The sequence below is a fragment of the Crotalus tigris genome, unplaced genomic scaffold (genome assembly GCF_016545835.1).
Source record: "Crotalus tigris isolate CLP2741 ecotype Arizona unplaced genomic scaffold, ASM1654583v1 scf7180000017644.4837335, whole genome shotgun sequence".
Taxonomy (NCBI): Eukaryota; Metazoa; Chordata; class Lepidosauria; order Squamata; family Viperidae; genus Crotalus; species Crotalus tigris.
In genome coordinates this window covers 3,591,470-3,617,843 of record NW_024096536.1, presented here as the reverse complement: position 1 = coordinate 3,617,843, position 26,374 = coordinate 3,591,470, and the positions used below count along the sequence as shown (strand labels likewise).

Below are 26,374 nucleotides of genomic sequence, written 5' to 3'. Positions count from 1 at the left end.
TTGCTAATGAATAGTTAACAATCAAGCACTAAGACAAACTGAGAGCCAAATGTACAAGTACATGCATGCTTCAGAAATATATACAAGAGAGTGGGGTCTTGCCTGAGAGTCAGGTGGCTAAAAAGTTTTGTCCAGAGTAAAAATTTAACATAGGTACAGAAACACCTAATCTACAATAGTCCAAGAGTCGAATGCCAGGGAGGTTACTGAGCCAGTTCAGGTCAAGGAGCTGAAATTCAGGAGTCAGATCTGAATCCAAAGACATAGAAAATCAGATACAGTTTGGTTAGTTCTCAGCAAAGAAGCCAGCCTGATGATTGTTCTTCACTGACCTAGATACAAGTGTGGCTCATTTATGGACATTTGTGAACTTGCTTCTAAAGGAGCTGCATTGCTCAGCTTTCCAAAGTATTCAATAAACTCTATTCCTGCATATTATCCGTGAAGATTAGTTTCAATTGATTGTTTGGCAACTCCTGAGGCTGACAACTTGTTGAATCAGACCCCTCAGTGTATGATTCCTTTGAGATGCTATAAACCCAGAGTAATGATGATACTGGCCCATTTTATTTCTCCATAGATCTTTAGATCAATGGAATTGACAGCTGTAGGTTCTGGAATCCATTTAGGAATCCATCAAATTTGATAAGGTTTGAAGGACAGACCAACTTGATGTCCCATACACTGATAAGGGAGAATAATGCCTTGAAATGCAATTTCTGGCCTGAATATAATAGGGAATTGTAACTCCCCTAATAGCCCTCTTGACCCAGAACAAAAAAGTGAGGATATGTCCTATTAACTAAATGACAATTTGGGATAGATTCATGACCATGAAATTCTGAGCTGACCATATTAGAAGAACCTTACTATGAAAGCTCTTTGAGGCCTTCAGATGTGTTGAAAAAATGACAATTCTCAGTTATATAGTTTGGAATTGGAGCATAATCGCTTTGGTTGCACTTTCTGGTTATATGTGTGATATAAAGAAAAACAAATACAAAAGCAGTATATCAAGGAACAGTCTTAAGTCATGCTATTTATGTACAGTCTTCAAAGCTCTTCCTTAAGCCCAAGGGTTGACTTATTAAAAAAAACATGCCTAACATTTCAAAAAATAATGATACTTTTGTGATTATCAATTATGTACTTCTGTTAATGAGAGAAAGCTATTATTGATCAGAGTTAGAAGAAACAATAGAAAATAGAATTTTGAAGATGATGTTATTTAACCAAGAAGAAGCATTAGTCACTTCTCTATTACTTCAGTCCTAAGATTTGTGTTATTTTATCAGTATGTATGTTCCTTAAAGCATTCAGTACTTTTTTTTTAGAAAAACTAAATATATGTCATATATAGTGCCTTATATTATTTTACAGTAATCCAAACAAGACAATGTGTATTTGCAGTCCATTATACATTCACATCTGTCCTTCTATTGCAGTTTAGGCATTTGAAACTCCTAACAAACCATGGTTAAACATTACTATTTTGCCATATCAATTTTTGAGTAGATTCTGCAGTACTTAAATTTATAGTAATTAAAACCAAATACATTAATTAATGATATTCTAGACCAGTGCTTTTCAAATGAATTGTTCAAGTGGTTAGCATGTAGATAATTTTAAATAAATAAAATAATAAATAATCTTGTGGTATATTTACTATTGTTGCTGTTCAGACAAAGACTTAGTAAGTTGTTCTTCAGCTTTTCAAACAAGTGTAGAAATATTTTCCATTGATTAATATTTTTCAAAGACTGATCTGAATTGAACAGTTACAGTGCTGGACTTCATAGTAATGCTGCAGTGACAAGCATGATTTCTTGGGTCACTCTAGAAATTTACAAAATTACAAAAATTGATTGGGCAAATTGTATTGCATTATTCAACAAAAAATGCTTGAGTTGTTTGATGTTTGACTCACCGCAGCTGAATAGTCGAAGTACTTTGTGAGGAGATGGGTGCTAATCTCTGCTATTCAAAATTTTCAAACAGGAGAAAGTTTTAGCTGAAAGGATATTAAGCTTGCAGAATTGTGTGATAATAATTGAATGGATCTTAATGTGCAAGGCAGGCATATTTGGACTCTTAAATGTTGAATTGTAAGATGTATTAACTTGATCTTTCCACTGTGCAATTAGAGTAAAAGCTTTCAAAAATATTAGCTTTTTGGAAGAAGATCTGCCAACCTCGGATCAGATTTATGGTTACAGGTAATACCTGAGTTACAAGCGTTCCCTTAGTGAACGTTCGATGTGCCCTCTAATGTTTGCAAAAAAGTCCCAAAATTATGAATGTTGCCGCACCATGGCAGTTGTTCACCCTTACGAACAACCACAGTAGCACTTCAACGTTCACCCTGGCTTTTCCCTCCCTCCCCCACCCCAGGTCTCCCTAGGCCAATGATGGTGAACCTTTCAGAGACCAAATGACCAAACTGCAATCCAAAACCCACTTATTTATCGCAAAGTGCCAGGGCTGCATCAGCATTGTGCTGCCTTCAGGGGGGTGGGGGCGTGGCCCACTGGGTGGGCATGGCTGTGGTGGTCACGGCAGATGGAGTAGTCGTGGGCATGGCCACTTCAATGTTGCTCATGGGGAGGACGCCTGTAGGAGCTGGGCAGGTTTGGGGGAGATCCAGGGCAGTGGTGGGATTCAGCCAGTTCACACCGGTTCGGTAGAACTGGTAGCTAATTTCTTTTGAGTTCAGAGAACTGGTTGATGCATGGCAGAAACGCCACCCCCTCCCACCTCCGATCGGACCCATGCAACACCTTTCCAGCTCTGACATGGTCCTCTGTCACTTCCGCTGCCATTTTCAATCAATCAAATCCAACTTCTCACACAGAAAAAAAAGATCTCACCAAGTTGATTGAACTTTTTTTTTAGTCCCACAAACTTCTTTTGTTTCTGGAACTGCACATGGTAATCAAGGAAGTGACGGAGGAACTAGAAAGAAGGTTAGAAAAAAAATGGTTTGGGAAGCAAGGGCATCTGGGCGGTGGCGGGTGGGGCAAGATCTCCAACTCCACAGCGGCAGAGAAATGCTTTCTGGCGCTCCACCTGCCACTTCGGTGGCTGTGTGGGCTCAGAAGGAGAGTGAAAGGGAAAAGAGTGGGTGGGCAGGTGAGGGAGGATCTGCTGAAGTTGTCCAGAGGAGAAGACGAAAAGCAGCCCCCGCCTCGCCTGCCGCCAGCAATTCAGACAAGCCGCCTTTGAGCTGGCTGGCCGGCCAGCCAACAGCTGAGGAGGCGCTGTAATGAGTCGTGCCCGGGAACAAGGGAGAGCTTGCGAGGCCAAGACGGGGGGGAGGGAAACCAGCCATGCTGGGATGCATCTGCCATGTGGGACCTCAGCGAGTTACTGGATGGCTGATTGAAGAGAGGGACAGTTGTGTTTCTGCCTTCTTTATTAACGCAGCAGGCTATCAACATGCATAAACTTAAAAGTGCTCTCCATCCATCTCTGGGTCAACACAGAACTATTTCATTAAAAATAAAAAATAGGTTTTTTTTTGTGAAGTGGAACGGGATGCCTGTTAATAGCCTGCTGGTAATAAAGCAGACAGAACCCCAACCATCCCTCTCTCCAGCCACCCACCCTCTAACTTTGGTTCCATAGGAAGAAGACAGGCACGTGCTCGCCGCTGCCACTCTGCATTTTCCTGTGTATGCCCCCGGCCCCTCGCCACTGCCATCCTGGCAGATGCTGTGGAAGGGAGACGGCATGCTGCCGGCTGGGCCTGGCAATGCAGGATCGCCAATGCTGCCGCCTCTTACCCAGCCCAGCGCGTTGCCCAAGCACCGTAGCACACCATCTACTGGCCATACAGGGAAGCAGGTGGCGGCAGTGATCCCTGTATCGCCAGGCCCAGCTGGCAGCCTGCCTTCTCCCTGTTGCAGTGCGGCATCTGCCGGGACAGCAGTAGCGAGGGCCCGTGGGACAATGCAGAGCGGCAGCAGCAAGGGGTGGGCACATGCCAGGGCCTGCCTTCCCCCACCGCTGCCCCCACCCGTGTGAGGATGGGTGGCACAGCTTTGCTTCTGGAGCTGCTACTGGCTGGGCCTGGCAATGCAGGGATTGCCACCACCACTTCCTCCTGCTTCCCTGCATGGCCAGCTGGTCAATGGGCTAGGAGCAGCCGCAGCCGCCACCCCTGTCAGAGGCGCTGAGCTGATGGGGCCTGGCCAGGGTGAAGACCCACTTCCAGCTGTCTCTGCCCATACCAATGGGGCTGCACTATGGAAAGGAGACGGCAGCTACTCTGATTCCCTCCCTGCCATCCACTTCCCCTCCAGCCCCCTTCTACACAATCCTACGTGACCGTGGTGTGGATGAGAGGCTTGGCCGGCAGGGGCACAGCTTTCCACCATGGAGGCATCCTGGCCCTCCTGCCTCCCTAGCCCGACCACCTCCCCTTCCCCCAGCTGGGACCTGCTGATCCCCCCACCCTCCTGCACCCATCCCATTCTAAGACTCCTGCAGCTGCCTCCAACCATACCCTCCTGCCCCCCCCCCCGTGGACCTCTTGCCCCCACCTCAGCCGACTTCTTGAGCAGCCCACCCCGACCAAAGTGGAGGAAAGGTGAAGCAGAGAACCGGTTGTTAAATTGTTTAAAACCCACCTTTAATCCAGGGGGTCTCTGCTAAATGGGGCAGTGGGCAGGAGGCTCGTCCTATGGGGTGAGGTAGAGGGCAAGGCGGCGGTGCCATTGCCATAGGGCAAGGCGAGGCAGGGGCAGGGGTGGCTGCTGCCTGACACCATCGGCCGCCGCACACAGAAGCCAGCAAGCACATGGGGGCTGACGCTGTCCGTCAGCAGCCACAGACTGCCAGCCCCTTGACCAGCGCATTCTGGGGCTCTGCAGCCCGCTGCCAATACTGGACCAGCCCTCCAGCAGCAGGCGGTGTAGGGGAGGGGGGATGCACATGATGCAGACTGCCAGATGCGCTTACTCTGTCCCATCTGTTTTTGCTTGCGGTTGGAGAGCAGGTCACTGCTGGTCATCTTGGCCCATGCGTGGAACCTGTTCCCCTTGTGCACCCAACGCACCTTGGCCCCACCTCGGGCTGCTGCTGCCAGCAGCTCATACAGGTCCATTAGGCTGCCGCCGCTGCCCAGAGCACCTGGCCCACAGGCCACATCACGTGCTCCCCCAACTCTGTGTGCTGTTAGTGCTGCTGCAGCGCTGCTGCTGGAGGGACGGCCCACTATTCACAATGGGCTGTTGCCGGATGCTTTCAGCCCCCATGCATTCACCGCCTTCTGTGTGCATGCCTTGGGGGCCGCCGGACTGATGGGGGCCAGTCTCTCGCTATCTCTGGGGCATCCCTGGGGATCAACATTGCTTGCTCGCTAACTTCCTGCCACGTCGCTTCCAAATGCCACATGCTCGCTACTCTGGCAAACTCTCCTGGGACGACAATGCGCATGCCCACAGCAAAGGCTCTGAGTGCCGCCTATGGCACGTGTGCCATAGATTCACCACCACTGCCCTAGGCACTAGGCCTATGGATACTCTCCTTACAAAGAACAAGAGATCCTTTGCTTTCTTGGGTGTTTCACTGCTTCCTTCAGTGCATTTGCAGAGAATGGAGGCCTAAAGTAACACAAGATTACACAAGATCAGTCACGCGAGATCTCACGTTACTGATCCCATGTGATCTTACAGTAATTTAGGCCTGTGTTCTCTGCAACAGAGAACGGAACAGAAGCCGGGGGAGAACGGACCTCCAGAGGCATGCAAAAGTCTTCCTTGGTGTCTGTTCTGGGCCTCCTTTCTGAGCAGCAGCAGCTCAGAAAAGGCCTCCGACGCCTGGATCGAGCCTTCAGAGCCCCGCTGAAATGTCCCCGATGTTATTTCCAGGCATCAAAGGCCTGTTCCAGGCTGCTGCCAGCCGGAAAGGATGCTGGGGGGGGGTACTTCAGTGGGCCTGTTCTGGGCCTCAGAGGCCTTGTGCAGGCCTCAGAGGCCCAGAATGGAAGCAGTGGGAGGCGGCCACGTGCTTCCAGAGGTCCATTCTGGGCCTTGGAGGCCTCGCTCTGCTCTTACCAGGAGCAGAGAAAGAAACAGGCTGCAAAAGAGACAGATCTTCACAAGGTAAGTGGGGGGAGCAATTGTGGGCCCCAGGGGAGGGAGCATGAGGTATTTCAATGGGTTGGGGGAGGCCTTGAGTGGTCGGAAACACTAGGACCCCCCATAGCCTTCCCCACCCTGAGATACCTCATGTTCATTTAATGAGCCATGCATTCGCCCACGCATTAGCGAATGTGTGGGCAAAAGGTGGGAGTGAATTGTGTTCAAGATACGAGATTCACTCATCCGAATCCTCAAGTTATGAATGGAATGGGCAGGCTTTATTACATTTGTAACTCGAGGACTAACTGTATTGAGGGAAATTTTGATATAATCACTATTTTGCAGATATAAAAAGATTTCACCATTTGTGATTTTATTATGTTGCAGTTTAGTTTTTATTGATAGTTGTGGGTGGATTTTATGTAATTGAGCTTCACAGAACTTTTAGGATGATGTACAGATGTAACAAATTAATAAAGACAAATTTAATTTTTATACTGCAGCCTGTTTCATATGGTCTGATTTAATTATTGTTTGTCATCTATAGATGATCCTTCATAAGATATTTATAAGTGATTATTTTTATGGTTTGCTTGCTGCAGCCACCTGCTGTGGCCTATATTGCGGAAGGCTATCAAATTGTAATTTTTGAGTATATTTGTCTTCAGCCACCTTCTTCTGCTAAGCAGGTGTATACATAAATGAGTACATAAAATGATCTCTGAGAAATAATTAATAAATTTGATAAATTACAATTATTTCTTCTCCACATGTCTCTCTACAGGATGCTCTTTAAAGAAAGCCGAAGTGTTCATAATCATCTTACATCTGCTCTGTGAGTATAACATCAATATATATACTTTTCCTATTTATCTGCAATTCTTTAATCATGATTGTCTGAATTTCATAATAATTTATGTTTATTACAATAGTTATTGTTTAGATTGTAATTCCATTGGTAATAGAAATTCAAAATTCTAATTATTATGGTTTATTCTTGACATATCTAAAAATAAGAATTTTGCGAACAGGTAGCATGCAGTACATTTCCTTAAACATATGAAATTATGCTTTAATATGAAAACAACTTCTGCAGCAAATAGTATAGTAATATTAAACATATAACACTGCTACTTGGCTGTCAGAAATTATTATTGATTTTTTTTACATTTTTAAAATCATGAAGACCCACTTGTCAAGATTTCCAAACACCACATGATACTATATTTCAAACCAACTGCTACTAGATATTCATGCATATTCTTACTCCCAGTTATATTTGTGGGGGGTGCTGCTGCCGTAGAATTGGTTTATATGAAAAGCAGACATATAAAGCTATCTTCTCTAGTGGTTTGTTCTCCTTCATGCTGTAATTACTCAAAATCCAGCAAAGTAATCTTTCTGTGAAAGACTTAGCTTACCTATTTGAATATTCCCAGTGATATCATCGAAACTATGGAATAACTTTTTTAGGGAAAGGCCATTAATCTCCAGTGCATGTACTATTTTCCCTGAATATTGTCTTGCCTTGTTTTCAGAAGCATTTCTAATTATTCTGGGTATAACCTGGTATAATGCTTGTTGTTCAAAGTGGCACCACCTCTGCAAGAGTCACTTGCTAAAAATCCTGAATTTAAATAAGCTGTTTTCACATGCTGGTTTCAATGTGCATATTCTAGATTTAGTTAGCCTTCTCTCTAGCAGTAAAATTATAGCAGTAAATTTTCAACAGGACCTAGTGCTTGAATAAAAATTACAGATATTGTTATAATTATCTTTGCACTGTCCTCTTTAGAACAAAGAAGAAGGTGATTCTGGCACCTAAACCCAAAGGAAAGGTAAATAATTAATTACTTATAAATGAAGAAATAATAGTCTGAAATATACTAAATAGAACAACATTTCAGTGAAGTATTTTATTGTAGCTGCTTTGCTTGATTGCTGTGGGCCACTCATTGTTAGTTGGGTACAATGGTGGGATTCAAACATGTGAACAACCAGTTCTCTGTGTGGATGCCGCTTCCGGAAGTCCATTCTGGGCCTGGGCAATAAAAAATTAGCTACTGGTTCTGGCGAAGTGGTGCGAAATGGCTGAATACCACCACTGGCTGGGTGGTATACAAGAATAATAAATTATTATGGTTGCTTGTACAGTCAGCCAGATATTTGGATAGGATTTGGCATTTTTGATCACCTATTGAGTCCTCTCCAAGGACCTACAGTAATCAACTCTACCAGAATATTTATAGCTTTGCAATTTTCTATATGCTGACAAGTGCATGGTGGCTTTATTTTATTTTAGAAAATAGAAAATAAATTATTATCCATTCACAAGAATATGCAGTCACAGCTGCCAGTTCTTTTGTTGGTGTTGGTTTTCATATGTATTAAGTTCTTTCAAAGGACCAATAATAATAATAAATTGTGTTGAAGTAATCTACACTTAGATTCACAGTCTAAGACTATAAAAACTTAATAATTGAAGTCCTAACTAAGGACCTAAAAATTATTAAGGTAGCTTCTAAGAGTATAGGCAGTTCCAAACAGAGTGATTTTATTTGTAAAATTAGAGTATTGAGGTCTGATAAATTCTATATTTCCAAATATTGAGAAAGTCCTTTAGGTATTTTTCCAAGGACTCCAGTCACAATATAATAACAGATTTCTTTTTCTATAAGCTTTCAAATTCAATCTGCAAGTCCTGGTATTTTGTAATTTTTTCCAATTGTTTTTCCTAAACCTTCTCCAGCACTGGAGATGGAGAATCCACCAATGAGTTTAGACTGTATTTCTGCCCAATCAGATCAAGTCAGCCAAAGTTGCCACGCCCGTCCTGGACCATAGAGATCCCAGTCTTGACTTGATTTCGCCCAGGACAGACATGCAAGTTTGGCTCTTAGGCAGGTACAATCTCTATTGGTGGATTTTCCATCTTCCCAGTTTGCTGCGTAGTGCTGTATTCAGCACAAAATTTGCCTTCCCATTAGTGAAATCTCTCTTTCTTTCCCATTCAGGAACTTCAGAATTTATTCTCAATTCCTGACTTGGGGGAGATTCGAACTGGGTTGTTATAAGGAAGGGGATCCTGGGAGATGGCCGCCATCTTGGGAGATGGCTGCCATTTTGTGCACCAGATAGGCCTAGTTTTCAATTGAGGCCTGCTATCCTGTTTTACAACAGAGTCTCCAAGCTTTCTTAGAGAACTATTCTGGTCCGGCCTCAGCCTCCCAGGGTCTTTGTCACACTTAGGATCTTACAGGCCTTCTTAATTAGCCAGGCTTTTTGGCCCTTTTTTCAGGTTTGGTGTCTCCCAGCCCCACCTTGCTCATAACACTTAACCCAGCGTGACTGGGGTCGCTAAATTACAGGCGTACCTTACCGTGCACCTGTTGTCATACGCACAATTAATTTTCATCTGGATTCCAGGCACCCCCTGTAGTGCGCCTGTCCTTATCCACATCAGCTCTATACGGATTCCAGGCGCCCCTGGTAGTGTGTCTGTCCTTATCCATACAACTGCTATATTTGGATTCCAGGCGTCCCCTGTCATGCGCCTGTCCTTATCCACTCAGCAGCTTTACCTGGATTCCAGGCGTCCCCAATAGTGCGCCTTTCCTTACCCAGTGTACAATACTCTCTGGATACCAGGGGTACCCTATCGTGCTCCTGTGTTATCAGAGAATGGAGGATTCTGTGCCTTCCTCAAAGGGCGTTTTGCCGTCTTCATCGGCTCCAACGAATCCTAATCCATCTGGTCTGGAGGGCGCTGACAAGACTGCAACTAAAACCAAGGTCAGAACTACTGCCAAGAACTCCAAGAGAGCTGAAAAGCAGGTCAGCCGGAGACACCAAGCTCCAGAAAAGGAATTTTCAAGGGCACAGAAAATAGCCAGATTAGAGACCTCTCTAGCCAAAGGTTCCCCTTTTGACTTACCACTGGGGGCCCCCACCTCTCCCCTAGAAATATGGTCGATAGGGGAACCCTTACCTTCCCCTGCACCATGTGATACGGACCAAGCTCGTCCCATTTCCCAACCTGCTGCTACACGGGACCCCCGAGGCTACCTTCACCCCTACTGCGGCTGGGCTTCAGCCAAGTGAGCCTGTTCTCCTCCCTACGGAGGACTGTCTAGCCTTACTGATTGCGCAAGCAGTAGACCGCACTCTGGAGGCCAGAGCGCAAACTCCTAGACCAGTGGCCGTCGCTCATCTCCCTACTCATCAACCGGTTCCTGAAACCTATTACGCTCCTTCTTCCCCGTTTGGGTCCACTTACTCTGAGGGCTCATCCCTTCGCGAACATGACATTGAACAGGGGATTCCAATGTCTGAGGAGGAGGAGCTTCCTCCTGAAGCCCCTTCATTTAGCGGCCTCTTCAACTCTTCCTTCTTTGTCCCTTTACTCCACAAGGCCACATCCACAGCCCATCTAGGGGCCTGATCCTTCCTCAACAACAACCACTGTTTCCCCAGATTCGGAGGTGGACCCAAACTTCACTGAACCGGTGGCAGCTCAACACCGCATCCCTTGTCCCCCCATGTTCCTGAATGCAGTCCGAAAACAGTGGACATCTCTGGCCTCCCTTCCCCTCCCAGGTAACACTGATAAAAAAACTATACAACATGGCCAAGGATCTGGAGGAGGCCCTGGAAGTGCCCGCAGTGGACGAACGATTCATCCCCCTAGTATCTCCCACCGCCATCCCTGGGGATGTCTCTGAGGCTCTCAAAGCCGAGGACCGTAAGTGCGAACTCGCCTATCGCAGGACGCACCAAGCGGCTGCATGGGCCATTAGGGTGGCCACCTCCATCCTTCTTTAATAGATCCACCCTTCGCTGGCTCAGGCAGCTCCAGGCCTGTATTTCAGCGGAGGATATCCACACACACCAGGATCTTAGCAAGATGGTGGCAGCCATTGAGTATGCGTCAGATGCCACTCTCCAAGCCGCCATATTTTTCTCAAGAGCTATGGCGTCCAGCGTCACTGGGTGCTGTATGTTTTGGTTGAAACACTGGCACGCCGATGCCAAGTCCAAGTGGTATCTGTCGGCAGCTCCATATCAGGGAGGTAAATTGTTTGGAGACGCTTTGAATCCTTATCTCACTGAAAATAAGGATAAGTGCAAAGTCCTTAATCACCTCCTTAAGAAATCAGACAAACGGTCCAATTATTATCCGAGAAGACAGTCTTTTCGTGCAGGGGCTAGGTATAACTACACTCAACCCATCTGCCCTTTCCCGGCCAGGCAGGACAGACAGGATAGGCAGGCGGACAGACCTAGACAGCAATTTCAGGGCAAGTGACCCTTTTGCAGGAATGGCCGACCATTCCACGCGCCAGGTGACTCTCCAGCGGTCCCTCCCATAGGGGGCAGGCTCTCTCTTTTTGCCCACCAGTGGGAGGCCACCACCATGGACGCATGGGTACTCAACACCGTACGTGACGGCCTTTCCCTGGAGTTAATCTCCAACCCCCCAAATCGATTTCTCTCTTGCCCATACCCCCAGAATCGAACAAAGAAAAGACTAATGAACGAAGCCATCCAACATCTACTAAATATACGGGCCATAGAACCGGTGCCAGCGGACCAGAGAGGTCGGGGATTTTATTTCATCCTCTTTGTCGTCCCCAAGGCATCGGGGGGATGGAGAGCCATTTTAGATCTCAAGGGCTTGAATTATCATCTTGCATACTGCAAATTCAAGATGCAAACACTCCATTCCATCTTGGGAAGCGTAAGAAAAGGGGACTTCCTGACGTCTGTCGACCTCATGGAAGCATACCTTCATATCCCCATTTTTCTCGACTACCGCCGGTTTCTAAGATTCGCTCACAAGGGGCATCATTTTCAGTACAGGGCACTACCATTTGGCCTATCATCGGCTCCCAGGGTATTTACCAAGATCCTGGCAGTTCTAGCAGCTCAGTTAAGGATGGTACCAGTCAGAATCTAATATTACTTGGACGACATATTAATTCAGTCATTGTCCACCCAGTCCGCCATAGCGGACCTTGAACTGGTAGTAAAGCTGTTCCAGGATCACGGGTTCTCTGTAAATTTCCCCAAGAGCCATATGGTTCCCACAACAAGGCTGTTACACCTTGGGACCATCATAGACATGGTGGAGTGCGAGGTGTATTTATCTCAAGAACGCCGGGACAGCATAAGGGAGTCAGTCCTCCAATTACGCAGGGGTCGGACAGTAACATTGGCCAGTCTCTCTCAATTGTTAGGGAAGATGATCTCAGCCAAAGTGATCGTCCCGTGGTCCAGGCTTCACTCCAAGGAACTGCAGTGGTTCTTGTTCCCCTTCCAGAGGCAGAACCTCAGTGCCTCCCAACGAAGGGTGAGACTCCCACCTCAGGTATCGCGCTCCCTCATGTGGACGGTATCGCCCGCCATGCTCAAAGGGTCATACTTCAATGAGCCAGATCGGATAGTGCTAACAACCGATGCCAGCCTGTTCGGCTGGGGAGCGCACCTTCACTCGCAGTGGGCACAGGGCCGTTGGCCCCACTCAGACCTTCGTCACAACATAAATTGGCTGGAGCTATAGGCCATACATCTAGCCCTCCGCCACTTTCACAGCCTGGTGACAAGGCGCCACATACTGGTCCTCATGGACAATGTGGCTGCCAAGGCTCATGTAAACTGACAGGGGGGCACCCGATCTTGGATTCTGTTGACTGAGTCGCTCTTACTGGGCTCCTGGGGAGAACACAATCTGGCCTCCATCAAGGCCGATCATATTTCAGGGGAGGCAAATACTCAGGCCGACCTTCTGAGCAGGGCATCGGTAGATCACTCAGAGTGGCACCTCCACCCGAGGGTGTTCAGAGAAATCTGTCACTGTTTCGGCCTACCGCATTTGGATCTCTTTGCGTCCCCGTCCAATGCCCAGCTGCCTCGATTCTTCTCCTGGTTTCCATCTCCAGGGGTGGAACAGACGGATGCTCTTCGGAGCCCATGGCTGCAGGGTCTGCTTTATGCCTTCCCCCCTCTACCTCTTCTCCTGGCGGCAATACGCAAGCTTCTTCGGGAGCGAGCGGAGATACTCCTAGTGGCCCCTTATTGGCCAAGGAGGCCTTGGTTCGCCGATCTGATGAGCCTCTCCCTTGCAGTTCCATGGCGGATTCCTTTGGACCGGGTCTTGCTCAGCCAGGGGACCATTCTCCATCCGGAACGCCAATGGCTCCAGTTAGCCATCTGGCACTTGAGCGCTCAATCTGGTTATGGGAACTTTGCTCACCAGGGGTCATTACGGTAATCCAGGCTTCCTGTTGCTCTTCCACAAACTGTATTTACGAGGCCACATGGAAGAACTTTTGCTCCTGGTGCTCAGGTCGACACTTGTCACTCTTGGAACTCACGATCCCCCATGTCCTTCTGGTCTGGAGAGGGGCTTAGCTCCAAACACATCACACAGACAGATAGCTGCTTTTTCCACAGTCCTCACCTGTGACTCCGTGGGGTCATTGGGACATCACCCCTTACTCCGCTCATTCCTTAAGGGGGCCGCTAACACCAGACCCCCTACAGTGCACAGGTACCCTTCATGGGAGCTACCACGGGTCCTTCGGGCTCTGACCAAGTTGCCCTTTGAGCCCCTAAAGTCGTGCGACGTTCGTTACCCGTCCCACAAAGTGGCATTCCTAGTGGCAATCACGTCGGCACGACGTATTTCCGAATTGGCAGCGCTCTCAATCCAGGATAACCTATGCATTTTCCACCAGGATCAAGTGCTCCTTCGCCTCGACCTTACTTTCCTTCCAAAGGTCAATTCACTATTTCATAGAGCCCAGGAAATAGTGCTCCCAGATTTTTGCCCTAACCCATCGCATGCTCTGGAATGGCAATGGCATAGCATGGATGTCCGCAGAGCGCTCCGGTACTATATTTCATGGACAGCGGCGTGACGCAAATCAGAGGCCTTCTTTGTATCCTTCCATCCTTCCTCCAGGAGTCGGAAGGTTTCCTCTTCCACAATTGGCAGGTGGATTAGGGCGTGCATTGCCGGGGCATATCAGGCTGAGTCATTGCCGGTTCCACAACGGATTACAGCTCACTCTACATAGAGTGCAGCTACTTCTACGGCCTGGGCCACTCAGGCGTCCATTGAGGACGTCTACAGAGCGGCCACATGGTCTTCACCATCTCCTTTCATACAGCACTACAAAATCGATAGGTTTGCCTCGGCCAGTAGGAGGGTTCTCCAACAAGTTATTCATCAAAGTGCCACACCGGACCGGTCTACTTCCCACCCTCAGGGACAATAGGCTTTGGTATGTCCCATTGGTGGATTCTCCATCTCCAGTGCTGGAGAAGGATTGTTGTCTTACCTGAACATCTTTTCTCAGCACGGAGATGGAGAATCCACTCACACCCTTGTAGGTCATCTAGGCCTAGGGTTAGTCTTAGTTTAGTGAGCCACAATGTCTTGCTGTCAGTCAATGGCTACGCTCACGTCAAGACTGGGATCTCTATAGTCCAGGACGGGCATGGCAACTTTGGCTGACTTGATCTGATTGGGCAAGAATACAGTCTAAACCCATTGGTGGATTCTCCATCTCCATGCTGAGAAAAGGCGTTCAGGTAAGACAACGCCCCTTTTCAGTAACTTTTCTATAGGGATATTATGAGCAAGATGCTTGTCTGTTTGGATCTTAAAGACCCTCAGGATCTTAACTCACTCATTTTCCAAAACTTTCTCAACTTGATGGTCGCAGTTGTTTTTACTACACTCAAGTCCAAAGTGGCAGGCGCATATCTGTTAGAATTTTAAATCCCAGAACAGTTTAGCTTCTTCATTTTTTATTGCTTTGCTTGTTTTGTGGACCCACTAGTTCTTGCTTGCAGGTGAATGGTATTTCTTGCAGATATTCCAGTGTACCATTGTTGCTATTTTGTTATGCCATTGTCTGTAGTCAGTCTGTGCAATCTTCTTACAGCAGATAACTAAGTGATCTACTCTTTCTTCAACTTCTTTGCAAAGATGGTACTTGTTGTCTGTTGCTACCTTCTCAATTCTGGTTCTGTATATATTTTTCTTAAGAATTAACCCCTCAGTCTCTTTCTTCAACTTTCCTGCTCTTAGTCATTGCCAGGTCTTATTATTCTTTTCCTGCTGTTTTTTTATGTATTGGCCATGTAATACTTTGCCTTGCCATCGCTCTTTTTTAATCTTCATTTGGTGTTTCTAGTAGGCCAGTTTGGTCTCTCCAGTACTCAGTAAGCCTTCATAGTGTACTAACCTCAGTGCATCTTCTTTACTATCCTTTAGATATTCTTCCAATGCCCTTTTTTTTTCTTCAACTGTCTGGTATTCTTGCAAGATTCCATGCCCATCTATGCTCCTTGGTAGGCAGAGTCTATCAACACTGCTGCATGAATGACTCATGCATGAATAATGTCATTTTTCTGGGCTACTTATCCAGAGTTTTTAGTTCTACTTGAGTTCAGTCCATTATTCCAGCTGTGTATCCAATGACTGGAACTGCCTAGATGCTAGTTGACTAGTGCAACTTTTGTTACAATATTTAAGCTTTAAGGATGAAGCAAATTAGGAAAGATCTATGTTCAAACAATAATATGGACAATGTGATGTCATGAGCATTCTGGAAATAAGTGCTGTTATTTTAATTTGAGTGATCATTAAGTCCAAATCCATATGATGGTAGCAGGTTTGTGTTTTCAAAAAATGGGCCTAAAAAATCAAACCTGTACAATCTAAGGTAAACAGATAAGGACAGGAATTAAAAAATCAAAGAGAGATATAGTAGATTCTTAGCCATTTCCCCACTATCAATTTTTCCCTGGTGCAGGCATTTCTATTCCAGTTATGTTATTTTTTGCAAAACTCTTCTTAGTTGATGAAAAAAACATTAAGATTGAACAGAGACTTTGGAATTGGGATGGATAATCTATAGCAGGCGTGCCAAACTGCCGGCCCATGGGCCGGATGCATCATCCGGAAGCTGCACCCACCCCATTGCCGGCAATGGCAAAACCATCCCAATATGTTGCACGACATCACGTGATGCTACGAGTTTGACATGTCTGATCTATAGCCCTCCAGATATTGCTGAACTATCATTTCAATACCCTTCACCATTGGCCATAGTGGCTGCAGTTGTTGGGTACTACAATTTAGCAATGTGGTAAATCATAGGTTTTTCTTTTTTGGTTCATAACTACACCATTTTAAATTTTACCCCCCTAAATTTAGAATATTAGGTATACCTAAAGTAAAACATCATGTTTGTTGCTATTTGCATGCCATTTGGTCTTTAATTTTATCCCTTGCTTTTTTAATGGATATTCCATGTAAGTAACATGAAAGCTGTATATGTATAATATAAAAATGTGAATCATTATCATTGAAATAAAATCAGGTCAGACTGATCAAGCCATATACTTGCTTTAACTATTTTTTAAGATTTGCTTTTTGCCTGAGAAAGAAAGATTTTTCTACTTTAGAATAAAGCATACCCAATAGATTTCAGCGAGAAACAGATTGTAAAATACATTGTGCTGTTTTCTTTTCTTTTTTTTTCCTTCTCTCCACAGAATCCTTTGTTTTATAAAGAGCTGTTTTCAATAAAGGAGAATATTTGTAGCTCAGGGTTGAAATAAGGGGTCCTTGGTGCTCTTTGAACTTGGTTGTTTTCTTGCAGATGTTTCGTTACACAAACTAGGAAACATCACTGCTAGCAGAATTCAAAAACAATTTCATTTTTCTCTCTTTTTACACTAGGACTCTAGTCCAAAGAAGGAGCAGAGAGCATGTCCCCCTTTTGCTTCAGCTTGTGTTCCTGCTTCAAGTACTAGCACACCTATCAATGCTGTAACCAGTTGTATTTCAGCTCCAGAGACAATTTGCCTAGATGATTCACTAGATGAAGATCTGTCATTTAATCCGCCTTCACTGGATTCTGTTTCTGATGCTCTGGCTGCTATTAATAATGGAGTCAAGAGTTCTTCTGTTGTGTCCCCTGTGGACACATGTGCTTCAAGACCTCGGACAGGGCTAAGAGAAGAGAAGTTGGCAAGCATAATGAGCAAATTGCCTCTGTCATCCTCAAAAAAGATAGAGGCTGTTCAAACACAACATTCATCAAGTCTTATAGCTGGACACACAGGACCGGTACCAAAGAAATCCCAGGATTTGCTTCAGACTGGTATCTCTTCAGGCCTTATTGCTGGATCTTCAATTCAAAATCCTAAGGTTTCCTTGGAACCATTGCCTGCCAAGCTTCTGCAGCAAGGGTTACAGAGGTCAAGTCAAATACAAGCTGCTTCTTCCCAGACCCATATTTCTTCCTCCTGTAAAGGGCAAGCTACAGCTTCTCCTACTTCACAAAGGCCAAAGGATACAGTTGTGCTTGTAACCTCCTCAGAAGTCCAAAACTGTGGCTCCTCAACAGTACAAGTGGCAAAAGTTCACCAGCAGTCCATTGCCCAACAAAAATATGTGTCTCCTCTGCAAGTTACTATTAGTAAATCTCAAACCAATCCTGTGGTAAAATTAAGTAGCAATCCCAAACTTGCCTGTTCTTCCCCAGTAACCAAGACTTCAGATAAACCAGTAGTATACCGCCTTCCTTTGTCTAATGCCACTTCTGGGAGTTCCCAAATGGTCCACCCACTTGTGTCTCGGACAACATCCAGCACCTCTACCTCTAGTAATTATTTGGCCAAGGCCATGGTATCACACATTTCTGCCCAGGGTTTCAAGCCTCCTTTCTCCATGGTTCCCTCTCCTAAGCCAGCTGCCTCTCCCAAACCCCCAGCACCCAAGCCTTCTCTAACATCCAAACCTACTGCATCTCTTAAACTTCCCTCATCTAAGACCACCTCTACAACCAAGCCCACATCCTCCTCCAGTTCTTCCAGTCCAAGTACACTAATAACCCAGAACAGTCACCCCAACAATTCCCTTCATAAACAGTCCAGTGGAGTAAGTGTCAACCGACAATCTTCCACAATAAATTTACTTTCTTCTAACCGAACCTCAGGCCTTCAACCAGCAAAGAATCCTCAAGCCCTTTCTAAATTATCCAGTTCCTCTGCCTCTGGAACTTCTGGCAAAAATAACATGAGTGGAGTTGGATTAAATGTACCTATCAATAGGGGAAGCGGCTTAAATTCAAGTGGGGCTAGTAGGACTAATCCCTCTGGAGCAGCAGGAAGTGGAGCACAGGGTGCTACTAAACAGTTATCAACTCCACATAGACCATCTTCTGCCTCAGGGTCTACAGTTATACCAGCCAGTGTACAGGTATGTACCGAATCTGAAACTGAACTTAAGATATAATATAACTGTATATAGGGACTATTAAATTGTGAACTGTAATAATGAATGCAAAAGTGTGTGGATTTAGAAATAAGTCCATTCAGTGTAATAGGATTTACTTCAAGGAAAATATTGAACCCTAAATGTCTGTTTTGATGCAGTTACATATTTAAGGTATAGTTTGTTAAACAAGTTATAATGGCCAGGTTCATACATAGTGCCCCATAATGGGTGAGTTTTTATTTAACATTAAGGCAAAAAGTTTTTAAAAAACACTAAGGATTACTTGTAAATACAAATCAGAGTTGTGTTTATTAATATTCCTATAGCTACTAGAAGATAGAATTTATTATAAATCAACTTTATTTATAGCATTTTATGATAACCGACACTCTGGGATGTAATACGTAAAAACCAAAAATAATTTCTAGTATATTTATTTGTATCTTAAGACTTTTTTTATTGTGATTGTTATAAACACCATGCGGAATAAATTACTAGAAAAGCAATAATGCAATAATTTAGATGGGTGAATTACTTTATAGAATAACCCTAACCCCTTGAAAATTATAGCTGCTTGAGAAGAGTTGTTTGGCTGGTAAACCTATTCCTTTTTGTGATGCTTAAACTGAGCTTTTTCCCCCTTTTATTTCCTTCCCTTTCTAGTTAACCACTTCTTGCCTCATTCCTATTAGGTTTCCTTATCTTTGCTTCACTTTCATTCATTTTCTTGTGTAACTATCCCTCCAACCTAACTCTTTTTGATATTTTTCCTTTCTGTTTCTTGGGGCTAGATAAAGAAATGTATGTGTTCTTCTTTGTGTGTATAAATAGGGTATCTTAATAGTTTTTAAGTAAAAATAAAAGCACTCTTGAGTCAAACGTGACTCAGTAATAATTACACGAACACATCCATGCAATTTTTTGGGCAATATTGTAGAAATGGGCTGTCACTGCCTTCATAAAAAAAATGTTATACTCAGTTGACCAACATTTCCTAAAGTATGCACCTTTATTGAATAACAACATTTAACATAGTTGCTGTCAAGCTTTATACCAGGACAGAGCAATAAATCTCAGGTCTCCAGAGCACTTAACCCTTTATTTAGCAATTGGCTAAACTTGGCAGAAGACTCTCAGGTACGATAGCTAAAGTAGAATTTTTATTGAAGACAAGAATTAAATGTGTTGGTATACAGTATATAACAAATGATTTGTTCTTTACAGTGTGAAGAAATAAATGTATAGGTGTGTACTCTAGAATTCAAACTCTAGACTTTTTCTTCCTGCCTTCTGAGTTCATGGATATTTGGACATAGATGAAATATTTTTATGTGTATCTCTCTTTTTCTGAATCTTGAATTGCAAAATTCAGCCCTTATGACACCTTTCTATTTTCTTCTTCCTATTTCCTTTGAAGTTAAATCTTTTCTTGGTCATGAATGGCTGGAATGTATTGTGTCCATCTTCTATTTCTTCAGCTTTTGAAGCATATGAGATTTCCAATCCCTCCTTCCATCCTATGAGTTTAGCTAGAAGGAAGTAGAATTTTCATTTCTCCTTTGGTTGCAGCTGTCAAGAATGCCTCTTTTAAATGCTTTCATTTCCTCTCCCCCCATCTACTCAGGTGAATATCTCAGTTTATCACATAATAACTGATTATTCATGTCTTCCTTCTTGAAAAAAGACTCACAAATTGGCTAAAGTAAGTACTCCATTGCAGACTAAATTGAAACTATATAAGAATCAAAACACCTTCTCTTTATTTGTCCAAGACTTGCTAAGTTTTCTCTTTCTACTTCTCACAGTCAAAGGGGATATTTCCAGTGGTGGGATTCAAATATGTGAACAACGGGTTCTCTGTGTGAATGCCACTTCCAGAAGTCCATTCTGGGCCTGGGCAACACAAAATTAGCTACCGGTTCTGCCAAAGTGGTTCAAACCGGCTGAATCCCACCACTGGATATTTGTGCATGCATGGGATTTAGGTGAAACCATTCCACCCCGCCACCAAAGCCACCGCCAAAGTCAGTGTGCAGAACCAAAAAGTAGGAAGAGGTGGTATAATAGAAGGGCTACTCCTGAAATCTTCTCTCATGTCTACAGTTTCAAACATGTTCAACTCCAGATGGTTCCAGCTGCACCACAGGGCCAGTTGTTCAACTTCCTATCTATGTGCAGACTCATCACTGTCTCAAATGAGGCAAATGATTGTGGTTTTTTTTTTATTTATAAGATTGTATTGATTTTTTCCATACATACAATAATAATTTTTCAACCAACATGCTGTCTGGGTTTAAATACACTAATACATACTTAATTCCTAATCCTTTATTCTTTCTCTAACCATCGGTAAAATAAGTCCCAAGTTTGATAATATTCTGTTTCTTTTCTTTCAGTCTCATGGTCAGTCTTTCAATCTCTGCGTATATCTAGTACTTCATCTGATGATATTCCTTCATTTTTCCAATGTTGCGCAAATATTATTCTTGCCGCTGTAGTGACGTGTAAAATCAAATATAGGCTTTGTTTATTAATCTTTTCTGGTATTATATAATAAAAAAAGTTCAAGTTTAAAATCTACATGTTCTCCCAACATCTTTTCTAACCAAGTATGTATCTTTTTCTAATAATTCTTTACTTTATCACATGTCCACCAAACATGAAAATACATGCCTGACTTGTGTTTACATTTCCAACATCTATGTGACATATTTTTAAACATTTTTGCTAATCTTGCTGTTGGCAGGTGCCATCGATAAAACATTTTATATAAATTTTCTTTATAAGAAGTTGACATTGTCAGTTTATAATTTCTTTCTCATAAATTTTGCTATTTTTCTAATTCTATGTTGTATCCAAAATTTTTCGCCCATCTTATCATTGTTTCTTTAACTTGTTCGCTTTCCATTTCCAAAGTTAATAAAAAATTATATATTTTCTTAATTAATTTCTCATCTGAAGTTAACAAAGTCTTATCAAATACCATTTGTTCTTTATAAAATCCATAGTTTAACATCTTTTTCATATCTAGTTTGCATTTGTAAATGTGCCCACCACAGCAAGTTGATACCCTGATTTTCCATTTCTTGTTTAGATTTTAAATTCCCTTCAGAATTTAGAATATCACTATATGTCCATATTTTTTCAAAGTCCACCAAATTTGGGTACCGTATTTTTTGGCGTATAAGACGACTGGGCATATAAGACGACCCCTGACTTTTGAGAAGATTTTCATGATTTAGAAAGTCATCTTATACGTCGGAAAATAAGGTATGTTGGTAAATCCTTAAGCATGCATTTTCTGAAACAATATATATATTCTAGCTAAAGATCTATTACTATCATGTTGAATGGAGACATTTCCAATTTAAGTGGAAACTCAGACAGATAGACTGTTTATATTCTACTAGACTGACTGACCATCTTGGATATTCCTGTCACAATTTTTAGCTTACATATTAGATCAATATATTGGATATGATCACAATTTCCAGTCAGTTGAATTATATTCACATTTTTTCAAGACCTTGAAAACTTGGTTCCTGTGCCTAAAACCTGGGCCCTGGACATGATAGACCCTGTCTAGTGGCTGTGTGTATGACTGGTTTATTTTTCATATTGTCCGTTTTATGTATTTTACTGCAAGCTGCATAGAGTCACATTAAAGTGAGATGGTTTGTCCCAGTCTTTTCTTGAGGAGAAAGATTGGGGAGAAGGTGGAAGGAAAAGCCGGGAGGCTTATAGTTGTACTCATTACTTTTGGTACTCCATGGCACTCTTCAAGGGAAGAGAATTAGGCATTCCAAGGCGATCATCACTGTCTTTGGCCCCTTAAGTGTTTTCCTAAAGAGAAAGTCATGGAGCAGGCAAAATAGAGCTAACACATCTCAAACAAGGGAGAGAAACCTCTGCACCCAGATGTCTATGGAGATTCTCAGTCATCCAGGTCTTCAAAGAAAAACAAGAAAGTCCAATTGCCTCATGAAATCCTTTGGGATTCTGTAGCCAGGGGAATCCAGAGATTCCCATCCCAGTTTTAAGTAGTTAGAAATACTCTTGCAAAGGGTCGTTGTCTTACCTGAACGCCTTTTCTCAGCATGATGATATAGAATCCACTGGATGGGTAGTTTCAGCCCTCCTGCTCAGCAAGAGACTAGGTCAGAACTTTGGCCACACCTCACTCTGGGTGTGTCTTCCCAGTTTTGACGAGGCAAAGCATCACTGAAAAAGTCTGGCGCAATAGCTCCAATTTTTATGACACCTGCCTAGACTATCATAACGGGAGGGTGTGGATTCTACATTACCATGCTGAGAAAAGGCGTTCAGGTAAGACAACGCCCCTTCTCCAGCATGATGAATGTAGAATCCACTGGATGGGACATACCAAAGCCGCTCATGTCCCCATGGGTGGGAAAGTCTAGGCTTGTGTCCCTTGAGAAGAAACAACCTGTTGCAGGACTCGCCTGCCAAATGCAGCGTCTGCCGCTGCAAAACTATCTTATAATGCCTCACAAAGACAGAAGGGGACGACCACGTCGCCGCCCTACAAATATCCTCAACCGATGTCTGCTTGGACCCAAGCAGCAGACGCAGCTGCGCTGCGCATCGAGTGAGCAGTAATGCGTGTGGGAACTGGAAGTGACTGAGAAATATAAGCTTGAGCAATGCATGCCCTTATCCACCTACCTATGGTGGAAGATGAAACCTTCCGACCCATGGCAGAGAGTTGAAAGGACATGAACAGGGCCTCCGACTTGCGAAAGACTGAGGTTCGCTTGACATAGTGACGCACATCCAATTTATGCCACTGCCGTTCCAGTCTATGTGAGGGATGCAGACAAAAGTTGGGAAGAACTAATTCCTGTGACCTGTGAAATGAGGTATTAACTTTTGGAACAAAGGAAGGATCCAATCTGAGGACCACCCTGTCCTCGAAAAAGGTACACAAATCATCCCTAACTGACAGTGCAGCCAACTCCGATATTCACCTAGCCGATGTTATAGCTACCAGGAACGCTACCTTTAGGGACAGAAAGTGAAGAGAACAGGAACTGATAGGTTCGAAAGAAGGGGAAGTCAAAGCCTGCAACACCTTAGGTCAGGGGTAGGCAAACCAAAACACTCAAAGAGCCACTTGGACCCGTTTCCCACCAAAAACAAAACACCGGGAGCCGCAAAACCCTTTTGATATCTAAAATGAAGATAACACTGCATATATCCTTTTTTACCTTTATTATAGGTGTGTGTATGTGTGTGTGTGTGTGTGTGTGTATGTGTATACACACACACACACACACACACACACACACACACACATATACACATTAAAAATAAAAGTAAAAATATGACTCTTGGGAATATCCATACTATTAAAACAATGATCACCAAGAGAATGCTTTAAGAGAATAAAATTACATACACACAGAGGTAAAAAAAGGATATATGCAGTGTTATCTTCATTTTAGATGTCAAAAGGGTCTCTCTCTCCCTCCCTCTCTATCTGCCCTTGGTCTGCCACTCCTCTTCCCCCACTCTCTCTCTCTCCCCTCTCTCTCTTTCTCTCTCTCTCTTTCTCCCCCCCCCTCCTATCTGCTGCTCACCTGGCAAGCTTCAAGCTGTTGTCCAACAACCTCCGGGGTAGGCAACCTCGTCTCTTTTATGACTCATGGACTTCAACTCCCAGAATTCCTGAGTCAGCCTAGCTGGGCTAGCTAGCTCTCTCCTGCCCTTCCTGCTTCCTGCTTCCTTCAGAGACGCAGCAAAGGGAGGAGCTCCGCCCTGAAAGCTTTTCAGCACCTCAGAGAACACTGTGAGTGCACTCTCTTTTACACATACACACACACACACACACACATCCAGACACACACACACATAGAGAGAGAGAGAGAGAGAGAAGCAGGGAAGTGCAATTGCCTCTCTCTGTCTCTGTCTCTCTCTGCAAAGGCAGAGGAGGCTGGGAGCCACAGGGGAAGGCTCAAAGAGCCGCATGCGGCTCCGGAGCCGCAGGTTGCTGACCTGTGCCTTAGGTAGATCCCAAGATGGATAGCGGTGTACCACAGGTGGTCTGGTATTGACCGCCTCCTTTAGAAAAGCATTGACTGCTGAATGTTGCGATAATGGGCTCAAATTGTCACAGGAGAGGACCATTGAAAGAGCCGCGATCTGCCTGCGAATGGTACTGGGTGCTAAGCCCCGGTTCAAACCTTCCAACGGGCAATCTAGGATATTGGGAATTGTAACTGAAAACTGGTTGAGGTTATGTTTGGCACACCATGTGCAGAAGTTTCTCCACGTGGCATCATATATCCTATTAGTCGAAGGGTGTCTCGAGGCTTGAATCAACGAGATCACCCCGCACGAATAGGATTACTTAGCTAGAGTTTCCCGCTCAAGTGCCAGGCGGCCAGCTGGAGCCACTGAGGGTCAGGATGTTGAAGGTTCCCCTGACTGAGAGCCACTCGGTCTGGAGGAATCTTCCATGGTGGTGAGATTGAAAGATCCACAAGATCGGCAAACCACGGACGCCTTGGCCAATGTGGAGCAATCAAAATGACCTCCGCTCTTTCCTGGATCAACTTGCGGATAGTTGCAGATAACAACGGAAGAGGAGGAAAGGCATAGAGTAGGCTTGCCGGCCACTGGCATCAGAGGGCATCTTTTCCCTCTGCTCCCCGTGCCAGGAACCTTGAAAAGAACCTGGGAAGTTGAGTGTTTGACGGGGAGGCAAACAGATCCAGATGAGGGCGCCCAAACCTCATTGAGATGTCCTGAACAGGGCTGGATCCAGTTGCCATTCCAAGTGGTCTATTGTGGCCGTGCTCAGGGAATCTGCTTGTCGGCTTGCCTCCCCCGAAATGTGTTCTGCCCTGATGGACCTCAAGTTGGACTTGCCCAGAGTCCCAGATCCAAGGCCTTCTGCATGAGCGCCCAGGACTGGGTCCCTCCCTGTTCGTTGACGTGGGCTTTGGCTGCCACGTTGTCCGTCAGGATGAGGACATGTTGTCCCTTCACCAGGGAGGAGAACTGTAGTGGTGCTAGGTGTACGGCCCTGAGTTCGAGCCAATTTATATTGTGGGCTAGGTCCGATCGAGACCATTGTCCCTGGGCCAGATGGGTCTGAAGATTGGCACCCCAACTGAATAGACTGGTGTCTGTGGTTAGGGTGATCCTGAGCGGCTCCTTGAAAATGGTCCCCCTGGTCATCGCAGATGTGGTCCACCATAGGAGTGATAGTAAGGTGTGGTGGGGAACCCTGACCTTCCTGTTGGATGCACTCAGATTCTGTTTCTGGAAGGGAAGGAGGAACCATTATAGGAGCCTCGAATGGAGTCTGGCCCATTGAACGGTGCCCATGCAAAATACCATCTTTTCCAGGAGTTTGGATAACTGTACTAGAGGTACTGTCTTGTCCCTCCGAATCTGATGTACCAGCTTTCGGATGCTGACCTGAAGCTCCTGGGAAAGATAAACCTTGCACAGATCCGAGTCTATGACTGCCCCAAGGTGTAGAAGTCGTTTTGTGGGAATGGTGTGGCTCTTTTTGAAATTGACTGAAAACTCGTGTGTCTGAAGAGTGCGTATCGTGATGTGTAGATCTGACTGGGCCGACTGAAAGGAACTGGACTGGACCAGAATGTCGTCCAGATAGCACTGCACCCGCACTGGTATCAGCCTGAGGTGAGCCGCTAAGACTGCCAAAACTTTTTTTTTTTATTTTTTTATTTATTAAAAAGTTTTATAAATTTTACAGAAAATAAAAGACAATACAAAAACAAAAAACAACATATACAAATAAAAACAAACATTACCCAACAAAACCCCCCTTCCCCCACCCCTACCCAAACCCCCCCTTCCCCCCCCAGGGCCTCCCAGAGCAGAATATAGGCTTAATTAAAAAAAAGTTAAAAAAATTTATATTTATAAAAAAAGAGAATATAAAATAGAATATATATATATAGAGAGAGAGTTAAAAATTATGAAAAAACTATATAGT

At 44.4% G+C, this 26,374-nt stretch overlaps 1 protein-coding gene across 5 annotated transcripts in view; it reads left to right on the top strand.

Annotated features, from left to right (window-relative positions):
• The window catches only part of UBN2 (ubinuclein 2), a 100,035-nt gene that overhangs the window by 35,632 nt on the left and 38,029 nt on the right, over positions 1–26,374 (top strand). For all 5 annotated transcript variants that reach the window (XM_039335630.1, XM_039335629.1, XM_039335628.1 and 2 more), the window contains exons 12-14: positions 6,868–6,918; positions 7,879–7,921; positions 16,840–18,363. In XM_039335630.1, the coding sequence (XP_039191564.1) occupies positions 6,868–6,918; positions 7,879–7,921; positions 16,840–18,363 (1,618 nt within the window). The remainder of the gene's footprint in view (positions 1–6,867; positions 6,919–7,878; positions 7,922–16,839; positions 18,364–26,374) is intronic.